At 33.0% G+C, this 23,177-nt stretch overlaps 2 protein-coding genes across 2 annotated transcripts; one reads left to right on the forward strand and one right to left on the reverse strand.

Annotated features, from left to right (window-relative positions):
* Positions 1-1,481: 1,481 nt before the first annotated feature.
* On the reverse strand, positions 1,482-9,828 carry LOC134267499 (testin-like). Its single transcript, XM_062749698.1, has 7 exons — positions 9,766-9,828; positions 7,961-8,049; positions 7,281-7,581; positions 6,777-7,004; positions 5,608-5,823; positions 4,706-4,864; positions 1,482-1,815 (listed from the first exon to the last, which is right to left on the reverse strand). Exons 1-7 carry the CDS (start codon positions 9,796-9,798, stop codon positions 1,582-1,584), a joined length of 1,260 nt encoding a protein of 419 aa, XP_062605682.1. The 5' UTR covers positions 9,799-9,828; the 3' UTR covers positions 1,482-1,581.
* A 5,282-nt stretch (positions 9,829-15,110) lies between these two features.
* Positions 15,111-22,778, forward strand: LOC134267500 (uncharacterized). Its single transcript, XM_062749699.1, has 4 exons — positions 15,111-15,213; positions 17,964-18,057; positions 20,701-20,864; positions 22,334-22,778. The coding sequence occupies exons 1-4, from the start codon at positions 15,192-15,194 to the stop codon at positions 22,612-22,614; spliced, it is 561 nt and encodes a 186-aa protein (XP_062605683.1). The 5' UTR covers positions 15,111-15,191; the 3' UTR covers positions 22,615-22,778.
* The last annotated feature ends 399 nt before the right edge of the window (positions 22,779-23,177 follow it).

The raw sequence follows: 23,177 nt of genomic DNA on the forward strand, positions 1-23,177 counted from the left end.
ATCTCCTACTTTTTTGGCATTCGAAAGGTATGGATAAAAGCAATAAACCATTTATATTTTGACGAATTTCTGGTGTATGTTCCATGAAGTCATTGGTTATACTTCTTTTTTAATTTTTGTGTATAAATCATGTAAATTATTATACAGAAAACGGCCAATAAAACACACTTTACAAATTATTCGTTATGCAATTTCAATTTTTTAAAGAATCAATTTTTAGGGTTTTTCAATCAGATAAAGATTTCCGTTTCCAAGTATTTTACTGGTTTTGTCAAAATTCAATGCATTTCTGTTGGAGCACCTAAAAGCTAAATAAATGTTCATCTAACAAAGAGTCATGAAGTGTTTATAGACTATTGTCATTAAAAAAAACCATATGAGGAACAATTATAATGAATTCAAACATTTTTATTAAACATTTTTTTAAAAGGTATTATTATACAGAGTGGGTTAAACTGTATCCCACATGTAGGGTATGAAGTTCTTGACTGATGCGATAAATTATTACCGTGTTGTCAGATTTTACAAAATTTATAAGGAACATAAGGCAATAAAATTATAAATTGCTAAAAATGTAAGCTTGATACATATTTTCATTTCCTAACTAATTATTTTAAATAAAAAAGAAATTTTATGATCACACTAAGCTGTAAATTTAAGATTCATTACGAACGACATCATTGTTTCCTAATCTCAGCTCGCTGTTCAAGTGCCTCGTTTCACGTATCTTGATGGGATTCCATAAAACTAAGTATAGACGTTTATTGTTGAAATTTTAATGTCATGAACAGCTAATTTCAAAGCAAATTATTGTTTATTGATGTATAAATATGGAAATATACTAACTTGGATAAATCATCACATTTTCTTTATTTTCAATAACGGCACTTTTCTGTAATTGATAAGTAACTTTAGAGTTTCGGGAAAAAAAGTCGACATTTACTTCTCTCCTTTCACTAGGTATCTTCAGCTTTTCAAAACAAATACCCTAGATACAATTTACATCTCTGTGATCTGTTAAAACATTCCCTAAAAATATTTCTCACGAGATCATCCAATGATAAGCAATTTAATTCAATGAAGTTGGATGACGCATTTGTTCCTTGAAATCTGCAATTTTTACTTCACTCTCAAATTTCTATGAAATCGTAAATTTTTGATAGAGTGTCCAAAAAATAACATTTTGGCGACTCAAGAAGGACGCCAGAATAAGGTTTTCTTTCTTAACCTTAAAGAAAGTTTCTCTCAGTCCTACAAATAATTGTCTATGCTTTTGAGATTTTTACATAGAATACAAAAAAAAAACTCTCTAAATAATGTTCTTTAGATAAAGAAAAAAAATTACCTTATTCTTTTTCTGATAATTACATGTACATGGGATATTGAAACAGCTGAAATCATTAACATGTGACATTTTTTATTATTGTTCTTTTTTTTAAATTACGCAAGATACATCGCAAATTATTATGTAACTTTTTTATCTATCGGAAATATTTGAATGAAGTTTTATTTTTCTTCTGAAAACAAACAAAAAAATAATAATAATTTTTCTATTGTCATGTTACTCATGTAAAGTTTATGTCAATGAATATGCAAATTTTGAATTCCATTTTGAGACCAATCAATTGTCATTGTTAGCTGTTTACAGTCCACAGAACAAAAGAGTTGTCCATCTTTAAGGAGGAACTGTTGGTTAATTAGGTTACGCCCACATCCATGACAACTAAAACAATGTGGACAGGCATGCCAGTGGTATTCCCCGTGAGAAAGTCCGGGAGAATCTGCCGTTATAGTTCTCCGACAGGTTTTACATGTCTGAAAGATAAAACAATTAAAATGTATTAAAATGAAAGAAAAAGTTAGCAAGCTCACATACCTCACGCTCCCCCAAAACTCAAAGTGCTGAAAATCGCGGATAAAATGAAACAATCAGAATTTCCCAGTAATATGCACATGTACAAATTGTGTCCTAAATATCTGCAAAGTTGCTGAAATTCTTCTTTGTGGTTTATGAGGAGTTGCGCTGACAAACTGTTCACCACTATATTCAAGATATCACCAAAAATCTAAGTTGTAAAGTGTCGAAATTCCCAGAAAGATAAAGGAATCGGAATTTCCTGGTAAAATGCACATCTTTACATTGTGTCCTAAATATCTGCAAAGTCTGACGAAATTCTGTGCTGCTGTTTATGAGCGGTCGCGCTGACAAAATATTCATCTGTATGTTCAAGGTATAGCCAAAAATCTAATTTGAAAAGTGTAAAATTCCCAGAAAAATAAAGAAATCAGAATTTCCTGGTACTATGTACATCTACACACTGTGTCCTAAATATCTGCAAAGTTTGATGAAAATCTGTGCAGTGGTTTATGAGGAGTTGCGCTGACAAAATATATATACATCTCTATAATTAAGGTATGGCCACAAATCTAAGTTAAAAAGTGTGGAAATTCCCGGAAAAAAATAAAGGAATCGGAATTTCCTGGTAATATGCACATCTACACATTGTGTCCTAAATATCTGCAAAGTCTGACGAGATTCTGTGCAGCGGTTTATGAGGAGTTGTGCTGACAAAATGTTCATCTCCAGATTCAAGGTATGGCCAAATGCCTAGGTTAAAAAGTGCGGAAATTCTCGGAAAAAATAACGGAATTGGAATTTCCTGGTAATATGCACATCTACACATTGTGTCCTAAATACCTGCAAAGTTTGACGAAATTCTGTGCAGCGGTTTATGAGGAGTTGCGCTGACCAAAAAAAAAGGACTGACTGACTGACTGACACTCTGACGGACGGGTCAAAAACATTATTATACTTTACGCAACTAGTTGCGTGGGGTATAAAAACGTTTTGCCACAACGGTCACGTTTAATTGGAAAAATGGCATTTTGCTGTGCCCTGTCCTCCCTCATCTCGAAATATTTCCTACATGTCATTCGAATATTCCAGTTAAATAAAATGTGCTAAATTTTCTTCGCATCAAAGTTTTAGGGTGGATCTTTGAAAACAAAGTGATCTCGAGTAAATACATACGGAAAGTTAAACAAGTGTTTTCTACATTGGAACATATCGAGATAACGAACGGTACATATATTCAAGATCAAAAGTCCATCAAACAATACAAAACAGGCGCAGAGCAAACACGGACCTCCAAAAAATCGGAGGTGGGATCAGGTGCCATGGAGGATTAAGCAACCCCTGGCGACCGATCACACCCGCCGTCGGCTCCTTGTCATGACCGAGAAATAACTGAAAAATACATCGTCAATTTAGTGTTTAAATAATTGACAAACAATAAATATGAAAAAAGTCTGTCAGCATTTGACTCAATAATAAATTTCATTTGCTGACCAGGTCATTGTATCGACAACAGAACTTACGAAATGATGACTTTAATCAAGAGTGCCTATTTTCTTGTTTCATCAACTTGTTTGTCAATAATTTACCTCATTTTAGAAATTGTTCATACGTAGAGGAGACTCTTGCGTATCGAATCAACTCCGTACATGTATGCAGGTGATGAAGGTATATTACTGCATAAGGGAAAATGACGATAGAAAAGTTAGAGTCATCACGTTTATCATAGAGCTTGGTTGTAAGTTTACCATTAACATCTTTTTTCAAGTAAAATATCCAAATTTGAAACAGAATCTGTAAGTAGAATCTTTTATCTCACGCTCTCCAGGATATATCGTGTCAACGTAGGAATTGTTAATTGACAATACGTTTTCGATATATCTACATGTAAATTTCGAATTGAAGGCAATAGCAAGTGTTTTCTTCTTTTCATAATTTTTTTTCCTTATATGAATACAAAAATACGTCTGCTAATAACGGAGCGCCATTAGTACCCATGGGAATTCCAATAGATTGAGATTGGACATATATTTTCTCAATCAGAAACTCAAGCATCTTCAGAGTACTTGTGTGTACAATCAAATGTTTTTGAACAAAATAATTTCGTTAAAGACTATTGACAGGTAAGTAAATTTAAGAGTTCCATTTTTATTGAAAAAGCAGCTGTCGATGATATAAAAAAGCCTGGACTTTGATTTATCGTGGTGAATGGTTGTGTATAAAGTTGAAAAGTTGTAAGTTTTTATGCAGTTGATTTTTGTGAAATCTTGTAATTTTAAATTTCCAAAAGTTCCTTGGAATTTTGGAGTATCCATATCTGAATTATACCACTTCTTGAATATATTGTTGCACTCTTGAAATTTCTCCTTCACTACTGATAACATATCTCAAGGATGAGTTAAAAAAAGACTTGGTTGAACATTTACTGGAACACGCTTTTTTATCTTTGTTTTTGATTGATTTTAAAAATTAGTATGAAGTCGTAATTTTTCAATTTAAGTTTTTTGTACATGCCAATCATCATATACAAATAAAATTGAAAAATTGCGAATTTTTTTGCAAAGAACACGTCAGACTTGAACAGACAAAGAGAGACAACTCTATTCCAGAAGCTATAAGATCATTGGGTGGGTGGGGAAGGGTCTTAACCTTTAAAATGATTGAATGTTACTGAAATCAATAAATTTATCATTTTTAATTTATCTTTATTTATCTACAAGAAAATTAAGTTTCTTGAACTCGGATGTTCAATTTTAATTGTAATGTATCGCTAAACGTTACTTGCAATTTTTTGGAAAGGATTAAAATGCATTTTCAGTCATGCAAGTAATTTAAAATATTTTTTCGTACCTTGCTATACAATGTATCGAAACATATCATGCAGAAAGGATTGCCGTCCTTGGCAATATATCTTTGCCCCGCTAGGGGCGCATCACAGTTCCAACAGCAGAAATGTTCAACGTGCCATGTTTGTTTCTCAGCCTGTGTGTATTCACGTGCGAGAATGATCTGTGATATAAAATAATAATTAAAAATTATCATTAAAAACAACTAAAATCAAAAATTTCGAGAAATCAGGTACTGGGTATCCAATCTTAATTATATTTCTTTTTTCGATTTATTTCTTGATTTACCAAACATATTGGCATACAAACATGTTACATGCATGTACAAAACGAAAAATACAGTGTATTTTTAGGTTACTAAAACACATACTAATTTATACACATACTTGACCTCTTGACCTTGGAGTTTGACCCATTTCTCAAAAAAGATAGGGCTTTCATACTTTACAAGTGTATTCATTGTGACAACAGCTTTTAATGGGTAAAAATATTTTTGACATTTTCACCTTGACCTTAGAGTTTGATCCTATTTAAAAAAAACTAAACATTGACCATAACTTTTGAACAGTTAGTACATGTACTAGTGCTTAAATTTCAAACTTCGCATGTGTATTCATTGTGACAAGACCAATGAGGTATATTTTGATCTTGACTGTAAAGTTTGATCCATTTTACTAAACACTCGGCTATAACTTTGAAAGAGTTAGTACTAGGTCTTTCATTTTTCACAGGTATACTACATGTACGAGCTAGTATTCCTTTTGACAAGACCTTTCTTTGGATACAAACAAATTAGACCTTTCGGCCTTGACCTTGGAGTTAAATTTGCATTAAAAAAACTAAAACCCTCGCCAAGGAAGTTATCATTCACCATTATATTATAAACATGGAAATGAGATTACATACCTCGTCGCATGCAGCGCACCGCGGGTATATCGTATCAGCATAATGTCGTTCGCAGTATATTTCCTCGTTTCTTGTGAAGTATACCATGTCTACCAGAAGTTCGTTACAGGTCGCGCATGTAAAACAGCCTGGATGCCACGCTGTGGCAGAACCAAAATGATCAGTAGAAACACAAAATCCACCGCTAATAATGTCTTTAATGCAGCGATGACACCTCTACAAAAAATGAAGTAAAATAGTCACAGGTATATAACAAAGGATGTAAGAGCTTACATGCAAATTTTGTTACAAAAAAGTAATTAATCAATTAAATAACATGTAAGTTCGTTGAAAGCCTAAATTTGCAATCATTATGATGTTTTACTGAATTAGAAAGAAGATTTCGTAAGATTTCTTTTAAATAGCATTTAAATTATAGTCTACAAGTAGACTTTAAACAACAATCGTAAATTTGTACATTCTTTCTTGAAGTAAAACTTATTATCTGAGCAAATCTCGGAAGCTTTCGGGCTTCTGCAATGGAAATTTCTACCATTTCTCCTTATGGTCCCACCCACCCGTCTTAGAGTGTCCAACCCTCCCCCCCCCCCCACCCCACCCCCGCCCATCTGACCCCTCTTGATACTCTTCATTCCTTTTCTTAAGCAGGGGACACAGATTCTATGGAATAAGCTTTTCTTGAACAGACATTTACAGTATTTATAGTCTGTAGAATATTCTGAAAAAAAAGCCCCTTAATTACCTCATTATCTCTGAGACATTTCCCATGTTATTGGTTCGACTGAGAAAACATTGTAATGCATCCGAGTTCCTGATGTTTTAGACACATGTTTAAATCAGATAATTTGCCGTCTGTTTTATGAGTGATTAAACACACGCTGTGTTTGACTTAAAGTAGAGGTGAATCTACCTCGTAAACAAGCTAGGCATGTTTTGGTTTCACGAGTGTTTTGGTTAGAAAAAAGAATTGCTGCATATAACTTTCATACTTCATATTTTTCATCATTATATTGTTGATTTTGTTTTGTTACTATTATTTTAAAATTCATTTCTTGAAAAAAAAAATCGCACGAAATTGTCGCAAATAAAACACGATCGTTTGATCATAAAACTTTCAATATTTGAGCAAACCTTTTATTTGCTTTTTAACATGTTTAATAATCACCTACAAAGTTAGTCGCCTCTTTAACTTCCATGATCCGCCCCACTCCCGCCGCTTTAAGCTTTCGCTTGTTACAGAATTTCTGGAATTTGAAGAGTTCGTTTTCCGTCAGGCTGCTGCAGAATTTAGGGTGAAGGTCATGTAGGGGGAGTTGTTTTTGGAGCTGTTTCCTCCTCAGCTGGGCAGCGAAAAACTGTTTGTCTGGGGGCATCATTGATATGTACTTCTGGGATCTCTGTTGAAATATTTTTTTTTAAATAAATACAGATATAATAGATTATTAGTTTTCTTAATTTAAGACTTAAAGAAACCACTGGATAGCGAAGAAGACTAGTTTCTCAGGGGTAATAAACACTTCTGATGAAATTAAGGCAACTGTATTTTGTCAACTGCTATTGTCTAGAGATTTCGAGAGGAGAAAGTGCCTTCCTTTCCATTCTCTAAACTGCAGAATACAAAATTACAATGTACATAGCCATTTTAAGTTCCTTGGCGTAAAGGAAATGCTTACTATATTTTCCGAGATAACTCTAGATAACACAACATCTGTCTCAAATCCATATATGTCAGTTAGTGTCTTAGGATCGTCTACATAAGCTGTCCCAGAATTCTCCGTAAATCGACCGTTCGTGGATCCTGGAGACGTGAGGACCGGAAGGTCAGATGTGCGGGGTCTACTCGTTGATTGGCTGCTGCTACCAGTAGGGCGTGGTATACTATCCAGAAACAATCCTATTGGCTGACCATCATCACTCTCGTTTCCATGGAGATCATGGTCCTCTCTGGAACACCGGCAATTCTTGCAGATTTTTCTAAATAAAATATTATTTTACATTAATTCATGAAATACAAAAGTACATTAAATTTTGTGAAACATAAAAACGGTGTCTAAATATATGGCAATATCACAATAACTTGTAAACTATAATAGTTCTGCCTGGCATAAATGTAGATATTGAATAGTTCGTAATAAATCAAATTGGGCAAACATACTTGTTTTATACATTGAAAAAAAAATGTCTTTGATATTTACAGCAAACACTTAATTTCAAACTTGTTAAATTACATTGCAGACAACAAAATATACTCCTAGGGAAACCTTACTATGATTTTTTTGTTTAACTGTTTGAAATAAGACTATTACATGTTTATGATTAAAAGTATATCTGATTTACTAGTATGTAAAAGTACCTCCAGTAATGTAGCTCTAGGCCGGGACAGTTATCCCCACATTTCAGACAGCGTTGATGTTTCGGGATCAATGGGATTCGGAACTCAACCTAAATGTAAAGATAAACGGACACTGAATTTAAAAGTGTCTTTAAAATCACTTATCATAAAATATATTTTTGATTCATAATGGAACATAACTGTATGAGCTTAATGTGAAAATGTGCTATATGCAATTTAAAGTATTTATATATGGAAGACTTTTTTTAAATTGCCCTAAACGTTATAAGTTTTTTTTGAAACAGATATTGTGTGCCAGAATATACCAAATGCTCCAAAAACTTAATAGCGAGATCTTAATGATATTCGCAATAAACAGGTTATTCAAAAACCACAAATAAAACGAAATTACTCTGACGGTAGATTTAAGTACACCAAGCTGATGTGCACAACTGATCTAAACGAACTCGGTAAGACGTTCTGATACCAACTACATGATTACAGAGCTGTGTTGCAGCCACTATCGAAATAACGTTCACTATTGAAAATATTGTTTCAATAGTGGTTAAAAGTGTGCCATAACAGGTTGAAACCACTAAAACAATACATTCACTATTGAAGTAAGAATAATCGACAAACGTTCAAGTACTTCAATTCCCCCATGTTAGTGTTTCATCCCGGTTAGTCTCTATAGAATAAAGGTCTCAAGAACACCAAAGGTTGATGTGTATGCTTGTTAATTTTCAGGGCAGGTTTGAGATTAATGATCAAATGTCTGAGATTAAACATGTTCATGTATGTGATGCTTCATATTTCTTTTCCTGCATGCAGCTTTCGAACGATATGTTTCAAGTCTAAATCCTGCAAGATGATTCCTGATTTTTTTTCCTCAAAATTTCCCCTGTTTTCTTCGTCTGATTCTGAATCTTATCTATCCTGAGATCACACCAGGGAAAATCTGTTGCCAAACCTCCACCCACGCACATTACAGAAACCTATCAACAGGGCGGAGTGATTTATTTATTGGTAGTGTTATCAGACCGACTGAGTACTCTCTTGTATTAAGAAATGTACAGTGTATCAAGACGCTTTTGTTTAAAATTCTGCATCAGGATTGGACAAAGCCGCCTTAAAGTTTATTATACGCAATATAAAATACTGGACTGGATAAAGAATTAAGGTTCATCGACACTCTGACAAGAGAGATAACTTTAATTTTAATGCTAAAAATTTTTTTTATTCCTTTATTGGTACAATGCATATCTTTTTGTCCAAATTTGCCTCGCAAGCTATCACGCTAAATTCGTTTGTTTTGTTTTTTTTTTTTTTTTGGCTTTTATTTACAGAGTCTGACGTAGTACCAAGGGGAGGGGGGGGGGGGTGAGTACCTTCGGTTTTGTGCAACAGTCCATGTTTTGGGATCGGAATAGTGCATGTAAATACACTTGCACACAAAGGTACATGTACCACTTCATCTTGAAAATTTCAGTGAAAAGTACGCTTTTTCGACTCACGGTGCCCAAATCCCAATTTTAAATTGCCATGCATGGTAAGCTACAGAATGCCTATTAAATGCCTGAAGTTCAAGTTTGTCAGAGATTTAGTCAACCGATGATATAAAATGTACACCCCCCTTTCATTTCGTATACTTAAAGAAGAGAGAATGTCCGCTTAATAAATCAGTAAGGTTGTATTTTATGTTTATACCTCTGAAAATTTCGTCGTTCCATACATTGTGTTGTAAAGACCTTGACTTTATTACTCGAAATAAAGTTCTAGTACTTGAATTAAAAACCATGCGTAAAACTTTTTAAACTAATACTTACCTTCTTATTAACAGGGACCGGCCCGTAAGCCATTGTAATTTTAAAACGAATGAACGCAGCAGCATCTGTGGACTATGTTTTTCTAAACCCGCGATCAAACTCACACACTCACAAGATAACAACAAATATTTTCAATCGGTTTGAGAGCATGCGCTGAAACATCTAATTTGTAACAAGGATTACACACACACACATGTATGCATCATAGATCTACAAGACATAGAGCTATATAAGCGTTTTTTTTTTTTTTTTTTTTTTTTACAATATTTTCTTTGATATGCGTCTTGTTTTTACAATACTTTCTTTATATCCTTAATTTATACTTAATTATCCAATGATGAATATTAAGCCTTTTTATGAAAACAAGATCAAATTAAAGTGGATCCTTTACAAGGCTGGTTCGAACGCACAAAGACATTTTCTTATTTTGAAATGAATTATTCATATAAATCGCTTACGCACACAAAAAACTTTTAAAAATTGCAAGTTACTACTGCATACTGTGACAACCTATATATATATATTTTTTTTTTAAATTTAAAATTAAAAAATGACATGTAATAATTTTTCATATACAGTGTATCTATACGAGATACGAGTGTATCTCGTAGTAAGTAATTTGTAATTATATATTATTTAGAATTATGTACAGTAAATTGAGGTTAAAATGTCCTTGCTTTGTGAATCCTTGTAACTTTTGTAATTCTCAACCCAAAATAAAAGGTCTGTAAACAATGCACTTATTTATCTACATAATTATATACATTAATTGAGGAGGCACAATACAAACCAAAGATGATACATTTGTGCTAGCATATGTCTGTATGTACTGTCTAAATTCTAGTAAAGCACTCCCTACTTCTAAAATAAGTCACACTTATATACAAATCATAAAGCTCTTCTTCACTTTTGAGCCTGCATTCATCCCCCTCCTTTAAGTAACTGTCCTCAGTTAACAAATAATTTTACCTAACATTAACACTAAAGCTACAAATGTCCTATAAATACATTTTGGAAACATTTATCAAAAAAACCTAATCTACTAAAACAACTATTCTATACATCTTAAAATCAAAAGTCTCCTTAAAATCATAATCATCCTATGAGCATCTCTTCACCTTATACTTAAGTAACAAACCCTAACATTTCACAACTTATCAACCACTAGACATAATTACATGTATATCAACACAGTGTAACGTCAGTTATACAATTTTTAAAAAGTTATTTAACTCTATGTAAACATGTTATTTATAGCTGTCAATTATATGATATCTTATAATTTAAATTGTTCATAGAAACATTAATCCAAAGCAAATAATCCAAATAACAAATAGTCCAAATGCACATAAACACGAAGTACGATTGAATTTACGACATTTCAGCGGACACGAAACAATTTCTCAAATTGTTCAAATGTTCTGGCACTGCATTTATAATATTTGTTGCATTTTTCAAAAAGTCAATTTTTTCTGGCATTAATCCTTCGAATTCACTGTAACTACATTTAATTTCAGTATCTCTCTCAATAGATTGATTTCCATCTGCAAACGTATGTTGATATCGTTTTAACATTAAGTTTATACCCATTAATTCCACTTTCTTTGTGGGGGTGAAGTAGTCATTGGTCCCCTCTGCTTCTTCATCCTGCTCAAGGTCTTCTGGACTTTCAGGATTTTCAGGATCAGAAACATCTTCTTCATAGTTCGTATTTCCTTCATAGTCCACGGGTTCTTCTTTTGAAATGTTAAGGGTTTCCATCGTTTCATCTAGTGATGTAATGACAAATTGCTCACAGGAGAATAATATTTAGTGAAAATTTCTCCAAAGTTCTCTTCTTCTTCATCCGAAATGTCAGAGAACATATCATTAGTGATGGTCATAAACACTGGCTAAGACTCTTCATAATAACTTTGGTACTTTATCATGTACTGTGTTATTTAAAGGTACTTGGACACAGATTTGAAGTTATTATTTTCTCTATAATATTACGACTTATATATTTTAATAGCATTTCACATAAAAAATAATTAAAAATCTTATTTCGTTTAAAAGATATTGAAATTTCAAATTTTTTTCGGCGGGTTTGATTGACATATCCTTGAACTCTCTCAAATTTAATTTTATTCTTAATCCTTAGGAAAAGTGGCAATCTCGTTTTGTATAAATGAAAAATATTAATACTATAATCCAGAAATTTCAGAGTAGACACGTTCGAAAGCAAACAAACACACAATATATTGTCAGTCCGTGCAAGTTGTGGTAAGCAGACTGTGACGATTGAACGCACCCGGTGAATTCTAAATATAAACAATAACAAAACTCGAGCCCTGTTTACAAAAACTGTGTACATAACACGAGTGTGCTAGATTTGTTAAACTCTGTACGCATCTCTTAGTTCGGAATGACGATACTTGTGAAGGTGTTTTGCTTTCTAACATTTCTACTCTGAATAAAATTATTTTGTTGATAAAAGTTTTAATATTTTTAATACTTTTCCTGAGGATTAAGAATAAAGTTAAAATTTGTGAAAGTGCAAGGATGTGTCAATCAAACCCGCCAAAAAAATTAAAGTTTTAATAAATTTTAAATGAAATAAGATTTTTAATTAATTTTTTGTGTGAAATGCTATTAAAAATTATAATTCGTGATATTATACAGAAAAAATGAGAAAATATTAACTTCAAATCTGTGTCCAAGTACCTTTTAAGCATATTTTCTTGCAAAGACTTTACCACACGTCGTCACAGGGCACTGATAATGTCTATTCGAATGACATACTCTGATGTGTCTGTACAAATTTCTATTATAAATATAACGTCTAATCTGACGATTTCTTGACTCATAACTGCCTTTAGAGGGACATGGCAAGAAGTTGTCACACGTTTCATTGATGTGAGGTTTAGACCATCTAGCTTTCCTGCAATTCTATCCATCTTCCCTATCATCTTCTCAAAGGAGTCCAATATAACTTTCATTTCGTTTGCTACTACGTTAAATTTAACAGGTTCTGATTGAATACTAGTTATTAATTGCTCATTACATTTTTCTCTATTTGCGAATCTAAGAGCCTGATCAAAACTCTGAGGATCTGACATCGTAACATATTGTCGTAACTCAGGATCAAAACCTTGCAAGAAATGCTCCATGAAAAGCTCTTTTTGACAACATTAATCTCTCCTTCTTGCGATCAAGTAACTTATCAAAATCCTCTTGGACCTTCTGATCTAAATCATAAAAATCAGCTGCATGGCCTCTCAAATATGCAGGTAGCATTTCAATCTTCCTCTCAGGTGTCCATTTGTTAGCATGACTTATCTTTTCAAATGTTTTGATCCTCTCGAAATCATCTCCAACATGTACATAGAATTTGGATGGCGAAACATGAGTCTATTCTATTATTGTTAGCTTAATTCTCACTGACTGGTGAACATCCTAGGTGACGAAATTGGAGATGCACTTCTTTTCCTTCCTATTCTTTTCATATTTAAAAGAATTCACTCTGCCTCGAACATTAATTCATTTGACCATTAATTAAAAAAAAAACAAATAAAAAACACACAGGTTCAAATATACTTCCAATTCAAGGAAATGCTAGCTGGAATCCCACCTCTTACACGACAAATATGTCACGGAGGTGACCAAGCAATTTTAACGTAACGTTTTGGTTTTACCATAATATCAATATATCCAAAAGAACTTAAAAAATATCCTTGTAACTTTTGTAATTCTCAATCCAATAAAAAGTCAGTTAACAATACACTTATTTATTCACATAATTTTTATACATTGACGAGGCACAAATTGAATACAAACGAAAAATGTTACATTATGCCAGCATACGTACATGTATATGTAAGACAATTGTAACTATTATGAAATAATCACAAGAGTTAATGAACAGGTATAATTAAGTTTATTACATAAGTGAAACAATAGAAGAGTACTTTGCGTTGTGTTTTAAAAATGAATAGATTCGTAACATTTAATAAGTAAACAAAATAAAATTAAATTCTCAAAGTTCTTTAACAATAAATAAGCTCAGTCCATCTTTATCATGTCCATAAAATAAATGAAATTATAAAACATCCAAGCCAATCGAGTGTTTGTTAGTCCAATTCAAAGTGCGGTCGAAACGTAAGTTGGGTTTCCCAGTAAAGTTTGTAAGCTGGAGAGTGTCGGGGAACAACACAAAAATCGCCAGGTAATAACATTTATACTAATGTCAACGAACTCGTTCATTTAAGTAAAGCACTGTCTTATTGGTGAATTAGTGAATCTCGCATGGGTCGCGTGAATCCCGTATCCAGGGACGCTCCATCATAGTACGTCTATTTGACCTCCGTGACCTCCAGTGACTCCTCCCTCTGTCCTCCTTTAGTTCATCGGTGACCATAACCTGTCAAGGTGACCGTCAGGTGTAGTAGCCTCCAGATACTTATACGGAGTGACCACCAGTAATGAATAGAGTTGACAAACTTCCACCAGATAAACCCTCTGATGTACCAAAAGAAGGAGACTGAAAGTCTAACAAATATTCGTAAATACACATAAATAGAATTCAATGAGCTGCAAGGTAAATTACTGCATTGCAACAAGGTTTGTGGTTGGTCCGCACTTTAACTGACCATTGATAATTATCAAATTGTTTACGAGTAATCAAGGTCCCTTAACAAGGTCTTGTGTACTTGATTTCCCTCATAATTAGTTCACTTTAATATTAAATTAATAATTGCAAAATAAGAAATAATTTATACTTTATAATTTGTACTTTTCTTTAATCAAATATAGATAGTGTAATATTATATAATGTTGGTGGTGACTGTGTTACATTTATACTTTAAAGCACTCCCTACTTCTAAAATACGTCACACCTGTTTATACGAATCTTAACTCCAACTCTACATAATCTTTATAAAATCCTCATCAAACTGGCACGCTCAAATTTGAAATTTAATTTATACACGGCTCCCAATTCTACGAACAATAGGTCCCATTGCTCCACTTATTAAAAACTCATTATTCTTGACCACACTAGACTTTGCTCTACACTTAATTACCCTAACACAGCTTGAATAGTCTCTGCAATGCATCCGTATGCCTTTAACTGCCTTTAACTCTGAGCATTTAATCATAAATCACTTTTTACTTTTGAGCCTAAAATTATTACTTAACATAAACATTTAAACATGATCATGAAACTAAAAGCGCTCGGGAATTGTGATTTTATATATTTAACTACTGTAACATTTAGAAAGTAAACCTACATGTAAAATTTGAAGTTGGTCAATGCACAAGTTGTTTACATACACCGAAATCTAATGTGCATACAAACATACTTACGTATATAGGTTTCCTTTGCAGTTTAAATTACCTGATAAGCTAAAATTAGAATTCATCCAGGTGTAACAAATCAATGACGGAAAATGTTGACGACATTTTATCTAGGTAGGTCTTATAAAATCATATACACATTCTAAAGTATAACATATGAAGATATCTGCCTTTACAGTATTTTATTACTTATTGAGTTTAATTGTTTAATTGTTTTCCATCTATACGCGTCATCGTCATTCAATGAAAACAATGGAATTATTTCACTTCCTTGTTCTGAATAGCTGAGTATAATGACGAACTTTTTATTCCAACCCCGTTTAGTTGATAAAACAAATTAAATTTTTTTACATTATACTACGTGTTTTTAAAAGTCGCTTTTTTTTTTTGATAGACAATTTGAATATGTTTACATCTACCATCGTAAACAAAAGCATGAACGATATATATATGCACAAATATGGCGTTGTTAAAGGGGACCGATCTAATCCTCTGATAAGAAAAATAATTTTCGGAGTAAAAGAAAATACTGACATTATTCATATTTTTCATAACCATACAGAGTTAGATAATTGAGACGTTTGAGTTGTCAATTCGATCAAACCTGATACGATGGACACATTACATGTTACTTTCTTCACTTCTGCCTATACCTTTCAAATTGCTTTATTACTATAAATTTCACAAAAATATTGATATTAAGTGTAAAAATCAGTACAATACTTTTTTGGACCATTTAAAACGCTTTCATTAATGTAAAACGTACCAAATGTGGAAATTTTATTTATTTTTTTTTTTCATTGAAAAAGTTATATATTTATAAGTTAACTGTTGCTCATGGATTCCTTTTTTTTGTTGTAAGCACATATTCTGATTAAGAGAGTAGCTCTTCGTTATGTTTCCTAAATATACTGGACAAAATAAGTTAAGGATCATGGTTTTGAATTTTTTTCCCAAAACAATTATGATAAGTATATTTTTTACGTTATAACTCAACCGTACTTTCTTTAACAAGTTATTGATACAAAAAAGCTACCTGTAGGGTCGTGCAATTCATGCCCAATTCATGCTTTACGGAATACCGCCCCAGTGTGAAAATCAAAGTGATTCAGGGTATACACAAAGTTAAGGAAATTGTTAATTTGAATACGTGTTTTAAGTTGTGGATATTTTTTGATGACCCTGTGACATTTCAAGCCATGACACGCCACTTAACTGGCTTTGAGGCAGCCCAAGCTGTAGGTATGCTTCAATCTGGCAGTACTCAAAGAACTGTTGCTGCACACTTTATTGTGTCCCAAAGTGTCATATCACGATTATGGAATCGATTCCAACATACTGGTACCGTTGCTGAGAGACCACGTTCTGGTCGTCCAAGGTCAACCACGGCTCGTCAGGACCGTTATCTGGTCAATATGGCAAAACGGCAGAGGTTCCAGAGTGCTGTTAGGCTAAATACAGACTTTACCGTATTTCATGACGGTCGTAGACAAGTTTGGCGTACGACTGGTGAACGTTATGCAGATTGCAACAAGAGTGCGAGTAACACCACAGACAGTTCGAAAAAGACTCCATGCGGCTAATATCCGAGCATTCCGACCAGCAGTCCGGCCCAAACTGACCCCAAGACACAGAAAAGCCAGATTCTAATGGGCGCGAAACCATGTCAATTGGCAACTGCGTCACTGGACCCCTGTTCTTTTCACAGATGAGTCGCGCTTTAGTGTAGACTTTCATGACGGTCGTAGACAAGTTTGGCGTACGACTGGTGAACGTTATGCAGATTGCTGTGTTGCTGAGCATAATCGTTTCGGGGGTGGTTCTGTGATGATTTAGGGTGGTATCAGTATAACTGGAAAGACTGACCTGCACGTCATCGAATGAAATCTTACAGGGATAAGATAACGAGATGAGATACGGCACCCTATTGTCAGGTTGCATGCAGGTGCTATCGGTGATGATTTATATTTTAATGGACGACAAATGCTAGACCTCACAGGACTCGCGTCGTAACAGACTACCTGGAAAATGAAACCATTGAGCGACTGGACTGGCCCAATCTTTCTCCTGATTTGAATCCCATAGAACATGCTTGGGACAAGCTACAGCAAGCCATTTCAGCGCGCCCAGTACTCCCTAGGAACCGTGAGGAGCTTTCTGCAGCACTCGTCGAGGAATGGGCTAGATTGCCGCAAATTTTCTTCCGGTGAGACTTATCCGCAGTATGCAGAGGCGTTGTCGTGCCGTTATTCAAGCACGGGGTGGCCATACAGCATATTGAACACACCAAAACACTGCGCAAACGGTTACCTCTGAATTTACCATCCTTTACCAAGGCTGTTTTTCATTCTGTTTTGGAGGTTGTGTAACAATTAATCCCAATGCACGTTAACGCTTTATTGATTTTTGATAAATACGATAAAAATTGTTTGTTTACTTGTTAAAGATTGATATTTTATAGATGTAATTTAATATATTGTTATTTGTTGTAAATTAAATAATTTATAAATCATGATCCTTAACTTATTTTGTCCAGTATAAATAAAAATGTTAACATGACAAGTGCTTGCTAATATTTTAATGTACCTATATTTTTAATTTTATCCTTCAATAATAAATTTTAATACACTAAAAATTTCATTGTTTAGATTTCTTATTATAACGGTCAGACATAAAATTGATACCATTTCTTTAAAAGAAATATAAGCAGCGCTGGATGCCTCATACTATTTTTTTATTTGAATCTAATATCCTATAACTTTTAATGAAATCAATTTCGATAAGTTTATTTTTTAGTGAGAGATTTAGAGATGAATGTCATTAGTCCTTATATATACATTTAGTATATAACTGCTTTTTTGTAGCTCTTTGCTGTCTGCCGCTGGTCTGTGAAGCAAGGACATATTGCTACAGTTATTCCTCGTATGGCTACTCATCATACATTTGTAGCTATTATCTGTAAGTATTCCTCATATGACTACTCATCATACATTTGTAGCTATTATCTGTAAGTATTCCTCATATGGCTATTGATCATCATACATTTGTAGCCATTATCTGTAAGTATTCCTCATATGACTACTCATCATACATTTGTAGCCATTATCTGTAAGTATTCCTCGTACGGCTACTCATCATACATTTGTAGCTATTATCTGTAAGTATTCCTCATATGGCTACTCATCATACTTTTGTAGCTATTATCTGTAAGTATTCCTCGTATGGCTACTCATCGTACATTTGTAGCTATTATCTGTAAGTATTCTTCGTATGGCTACTCATCATACATTTGTAGCTATTATCTGTAAGTATTCTTCGTATGGCTATTCATCATACATTTGTAGCTATTATCTGTAACTATTCTTCGTATGGCTACTCATCATACATTTGTAGCTATTATCTGTAAGTATTCCTCGTACGGCTACTCATCATACATTTGTAGCTATTATCTGTAAGTATTCCTCATATGGCTACTCATCATACTTTTGTAGCTATTATCTGTAAGTATTCCTCGTATGGCTACTACTCATCACACATTTGTAGCTATTATCTGTAAGTATTCCCCGTACGGCTACTCATCATACATTTGTAGCTATTATCTGTAAGTATTCCTCGTATGGCTACTACTCATCATACATTTGTAGCTATTATCTGTAAGTATTGATTGATCTGCTGTTAAGATGTTTTCTACCGGTCACGTACAGTCTATTTTCTGAAGGGGCTGCTCTTATTTTGTTGTTGATTTTCTTCTATTTAAATTAAAACCTGAATATTTTGCTAAAATTTTGTAGTACAACCGTTTTTCAACACCACCCATCCCGCATTAAATATTGAGTTCTTAGAGAGTTTGCATGATAGTATTGTTTGAAAGCGTTGTTACAACGCGAAATGTAATAACAACGCGAAATGTAATAAACATGGATTATTACATTTTGCGTTATTACATTTTGCGTCGAAATCAACGCAGAATGTAATAACGCAAAATGTAACAACACACTTTTGAGGATTACTATATTTCGCGTTATTACATTTTGCGTGGAGATCAGCGCAATATGTTATAACGCAAAATGTAAAAACACGATATTTGGATTATTACATTTTGCGTTGTTACATTTTGCGTCGAGATTAAGCAAACAGCAAGAACGCAAAATGTCATAACACACTCTTTGGTCAGCCAGATTGAGTACAATTATTAATAGAGTAGTAGCCGATGAAGAGGAAATTAAACAAAAGGAAAAAAACAGATATATGCAATTTCCTACAATTAATGAAATTCATAATACATTGATATAATAAGCTACATGTGTTTAAAATCAGTTTAATTAATGTATTCAAATTATAGTTGTTGCAAATTAGAAACGCGCGTGAGTAGCAGCGTACTTTTGCTTTTTTTAATTGAAAATGCAATTAATCTAAAAGAAAACCTATTTATTTGTACTAGCAGGTTTAAATATATATATCTGAAGGGTTTATTGACAATTATGATACCATACTGATCTATGCAAATCACCTGCATTGCAGACAAGCAAAAACACCCCCCCTCTCTCTCTATCGAATAATTAAATGGACTGTTTTTGCATGTCCATAGTAATACAATGATAAATATGCTAAGTAAACACTCCACCCTATCCCTGCCCTTCCTTGCTTGACATACGCATACACTTCTTTGTTAACCAATGTACACATGCCAAACATGCATATCAAGAGCTAATAATGAACTTATGGTCAATTTTTTGGTAATTAAAAAAATTGTGTTATTGGTTAGAAATTTAATAAGACTATCATATGCCAATTAAGTTAAATTAAAGCTTTATAATTTAGCACAGTGTATTCAATTACTAAAGTCAGAGTCAGAAAAACGATACATTTTGATGTATTTATGTCCGTAAAAGCCCTAGTGTTGTTCTCATTGTTTTAGTTCTAATATTTTGTACAGCGTTTTTCCCATGTTGGTTATATGTATATTTTGAATCAATTTTATGATCTTTTTTGTTAAACGCAATCAAAAAAAAAATTGTTTTTTGTTTTATTACATATTGTTGTATTACATCTTGCGTTGTCTTCAGTGCAAAAGTAAAGTAACGCAAAATGTAACAACGAAAAAGCACATTATTACATTTTGCGTTGATCTCGACGCAAAATGTAATAACGCTAAATGTAATAATCTAAAAATCGTGTTATTACATTTCGCGTTATTACATTTTGCGTTGATCTCGACGCAAAATGTAATAACGCAAAATGTAATAATCCAGGTTTATTACATTTCGCGTTGTTATTACATTTCGCGTTGTAACAAAGCGTGTCTCTAGTTACAAGTCAAAAAACATACGTTGAAGAATAATATTTCAATTTATATAGATAAAATTGAGCTGGTATGTGTATTATGAAAAATGATTTCATGCTATAAGCAGTGACATCAGATTTGTGTTTGATGAAATAAAAAAAAATTGTAAAGGCATAATAAGGGAGATTACACATTTACATGTATTGTGGAACTCGTTTAACATATACCGAATTAAAATATCTTATTTAAGAAAAACAATTCCCTACATGTGCCCATATGAATAATAATTTATTCTATGTGGCATTTTTTTACTGTAGATCAACAGCAGACAGATTTGGGATTGCCTATGGAACTGTGGTAGGGATTGGACTAGTAGTGTCAATAATTATTTTCGTTGCCTGTAAAATGAGACAGAAGAGAAGGCCACCCAACCAAGCTATACTTCTACAAGGTTATCCGAGGGTGGCTTACGCTCAGTTAGGTAATTTATATAAAAAAAATCATATAGATATCATTGCTATTTTTGTTGTCATCTTTTTTAGGAAAATTCTTTTATTTTAAATTGTCTATGAACGGGGCCCGGGGTAAAGGCAATTTCTTCATTTTTCAAAATTCTATTGATATCTTAAAATTGATTAATGCAGTTAGGGTAAACAAAAAAACATGATTGTATTTACATTTATTTAGAATATTGCATATACATGAACAGCTTTTAATTTTAAGAGGCCTTGGGATTGTGGTCATTTTAGAATATATATATCTCCTTTAAAAGAAGAGCTCCATATGAAGATATCCAAAAATAACAAAATTCAAAAACTAAAATGTATGCAATTTTTCTTTGACAAATGATAATTGACAGCTTAAGATATATGAAAAATGAAGTTGTTTCTGATGGTTAATTTATTGACCCCCAGCCTCCTTTACAAAATATAATTGAAAGAAAAACACAAAAGTTGATTTTTATAAAACAATTTTTAGGTAACCTAAATTACTCAGGTGACCTATTGCTATCTCTTTTCTTCGGTCATCATGCGTGAAATTAACGGTATAATTAAACATTTTCAACTTCTTTTTTCTGCTGAATCAATTTAAAGGTACTTGCACCCAGATTTGAAGTTAATATTTTTCTATAAAATTACGACTTTTATATTTTAATAGCATTTCACACAAAAATTAATTAAAAATCATGCTAAAAATTATTTCATTTAAAAGTTATTCAAATTTTAAATTTTTTGGCGGGTTTGATTGACACATCCTTGCACTTTCACAAATTTTAACTTCATTCTTAATCCTTAGGAAAAGTGGCAGTCTTGTTGTGTATTAATGAAAAATATTAATACTATAATCCAGAAAGTTCAGTGTAGACATGTTCGAAAGCAAAACACACAACATATTATGTCAGTCCGTGCAGTTGTGGTGAACAAACTTTGGCGAGTAAACGCATCCGGTGAACCGAAACACCAAACAAAATTCGAGCTTTCGCCCTGTATACAAAAACTGTGTACACACCACGAATGTGCTCGATTTGCTAAACTCTGTACACAACGGAATGACAATACTTGTGAAGGAGTTTTGCTTTGTATCGTTTCTACTTTGAATAAAATTATTTTTCTGGATTTAAGTTTTAATGTTTTTCATTAATGCACAACAAGATTGCTACTTTTCCTAAGGATTAAGAGTAAAGTTAAAATTTGTGAAAGTGCAAGGATGTGTCAATGAAACCCGCCAAAAAATTAAAAGTTTTAATAACTTTTCAATGAAGTAAGATTTTTAATGAATTTTTATGTGAAAAGCTATTTAAATATATAATTTGTGATATTCAATAGAATGAATTGATTTTAAATACTTCTTTAATCAGAGAATATACAGTGTTAAAATATACTCAGGTGACCCATATAAGGCCCTTGCCCCACTTGTCGTATGCAAAGTAATATTTTTTGTTCAAAATAGGACAGCAAGTCTTATTTGCTCCACAAGCGGGGCTCATTCCAACAGCAGCACCACAAGGTGCCATTACCAACCCTGCATTACCAGTAACGAGCCGACAGCCAGCAACATCTCATAATACCATAACCAACCCTGTATCTACCCCGACCAATCAACAGCACCAGGCACAGAGAACGGGTACAGCTGATACACACAGAGTGGGGGCGGAAGGAATAACAGTCAGGTTACCCGAGACAGAAAAAGAAGAGGGCAAAACAGACGACCCACCGCCATATACTGTCTAGTGTACTTGAACTACATAAAGGGAAAAAAAAATCTTATTTTCATTGACTCTTATTATATCTCATTATATACATGTATATTCAAAAAGAGTATTTTTCATGCAGAATTTTTAACAACTCGTCATTACATTGTTTATTTTAACATTTCTTTTGTACAGAATGTCTAAATGAACTTTAAAGTAATATACGCCGTATGGATGCCGATTTGTATGTGAAACAAAATGATTAAATGATTTGAAACACATTTCACCCATTCTCAAAATAAGGGCACAAATGCCTCTCTGATTTTTTAAAAAATGAAGTTCAAGAAAACAATTTTTCTATCAATTACCTTTGAAAGAAAGTATCTGAAGATTTTGTTTCCAGATTTTTTTTCATCAAATTATAATACATGGAATAATGACAAGACGATAAAGCAGAGGGTGATTTTATTCAGAAATGTAGCTTGAAATGTACGTTACTCTTTCTTCAATGTCCAAAAAGATATGTAAAAAAAATGTAGTCATTAAAATCACAATTGGAATAGCTCATCTTAACACCAGCACATCCTACCAACTCTGTCAGCA

The sequence above is a fragment of the Saccostrea cucullata genome, unplaced genomic scaffold (genome assembly GCF_032062105.1).
Source record: "Saccostrea cucullata isolate Sc308-1 unplaced genomic scaffold, CSIRO_AGI_Scuc_v1 ctg1643, whole genome shotgun sequence".
In the NCBI taxonomy this organism is placed as follows: domain Eukaryota; kingdom Metazoa; phylum Mollusca; class Bivalvia; order Ostreida; family Ostreidae; genus Saccostrea; species Saccostrea cuccullata.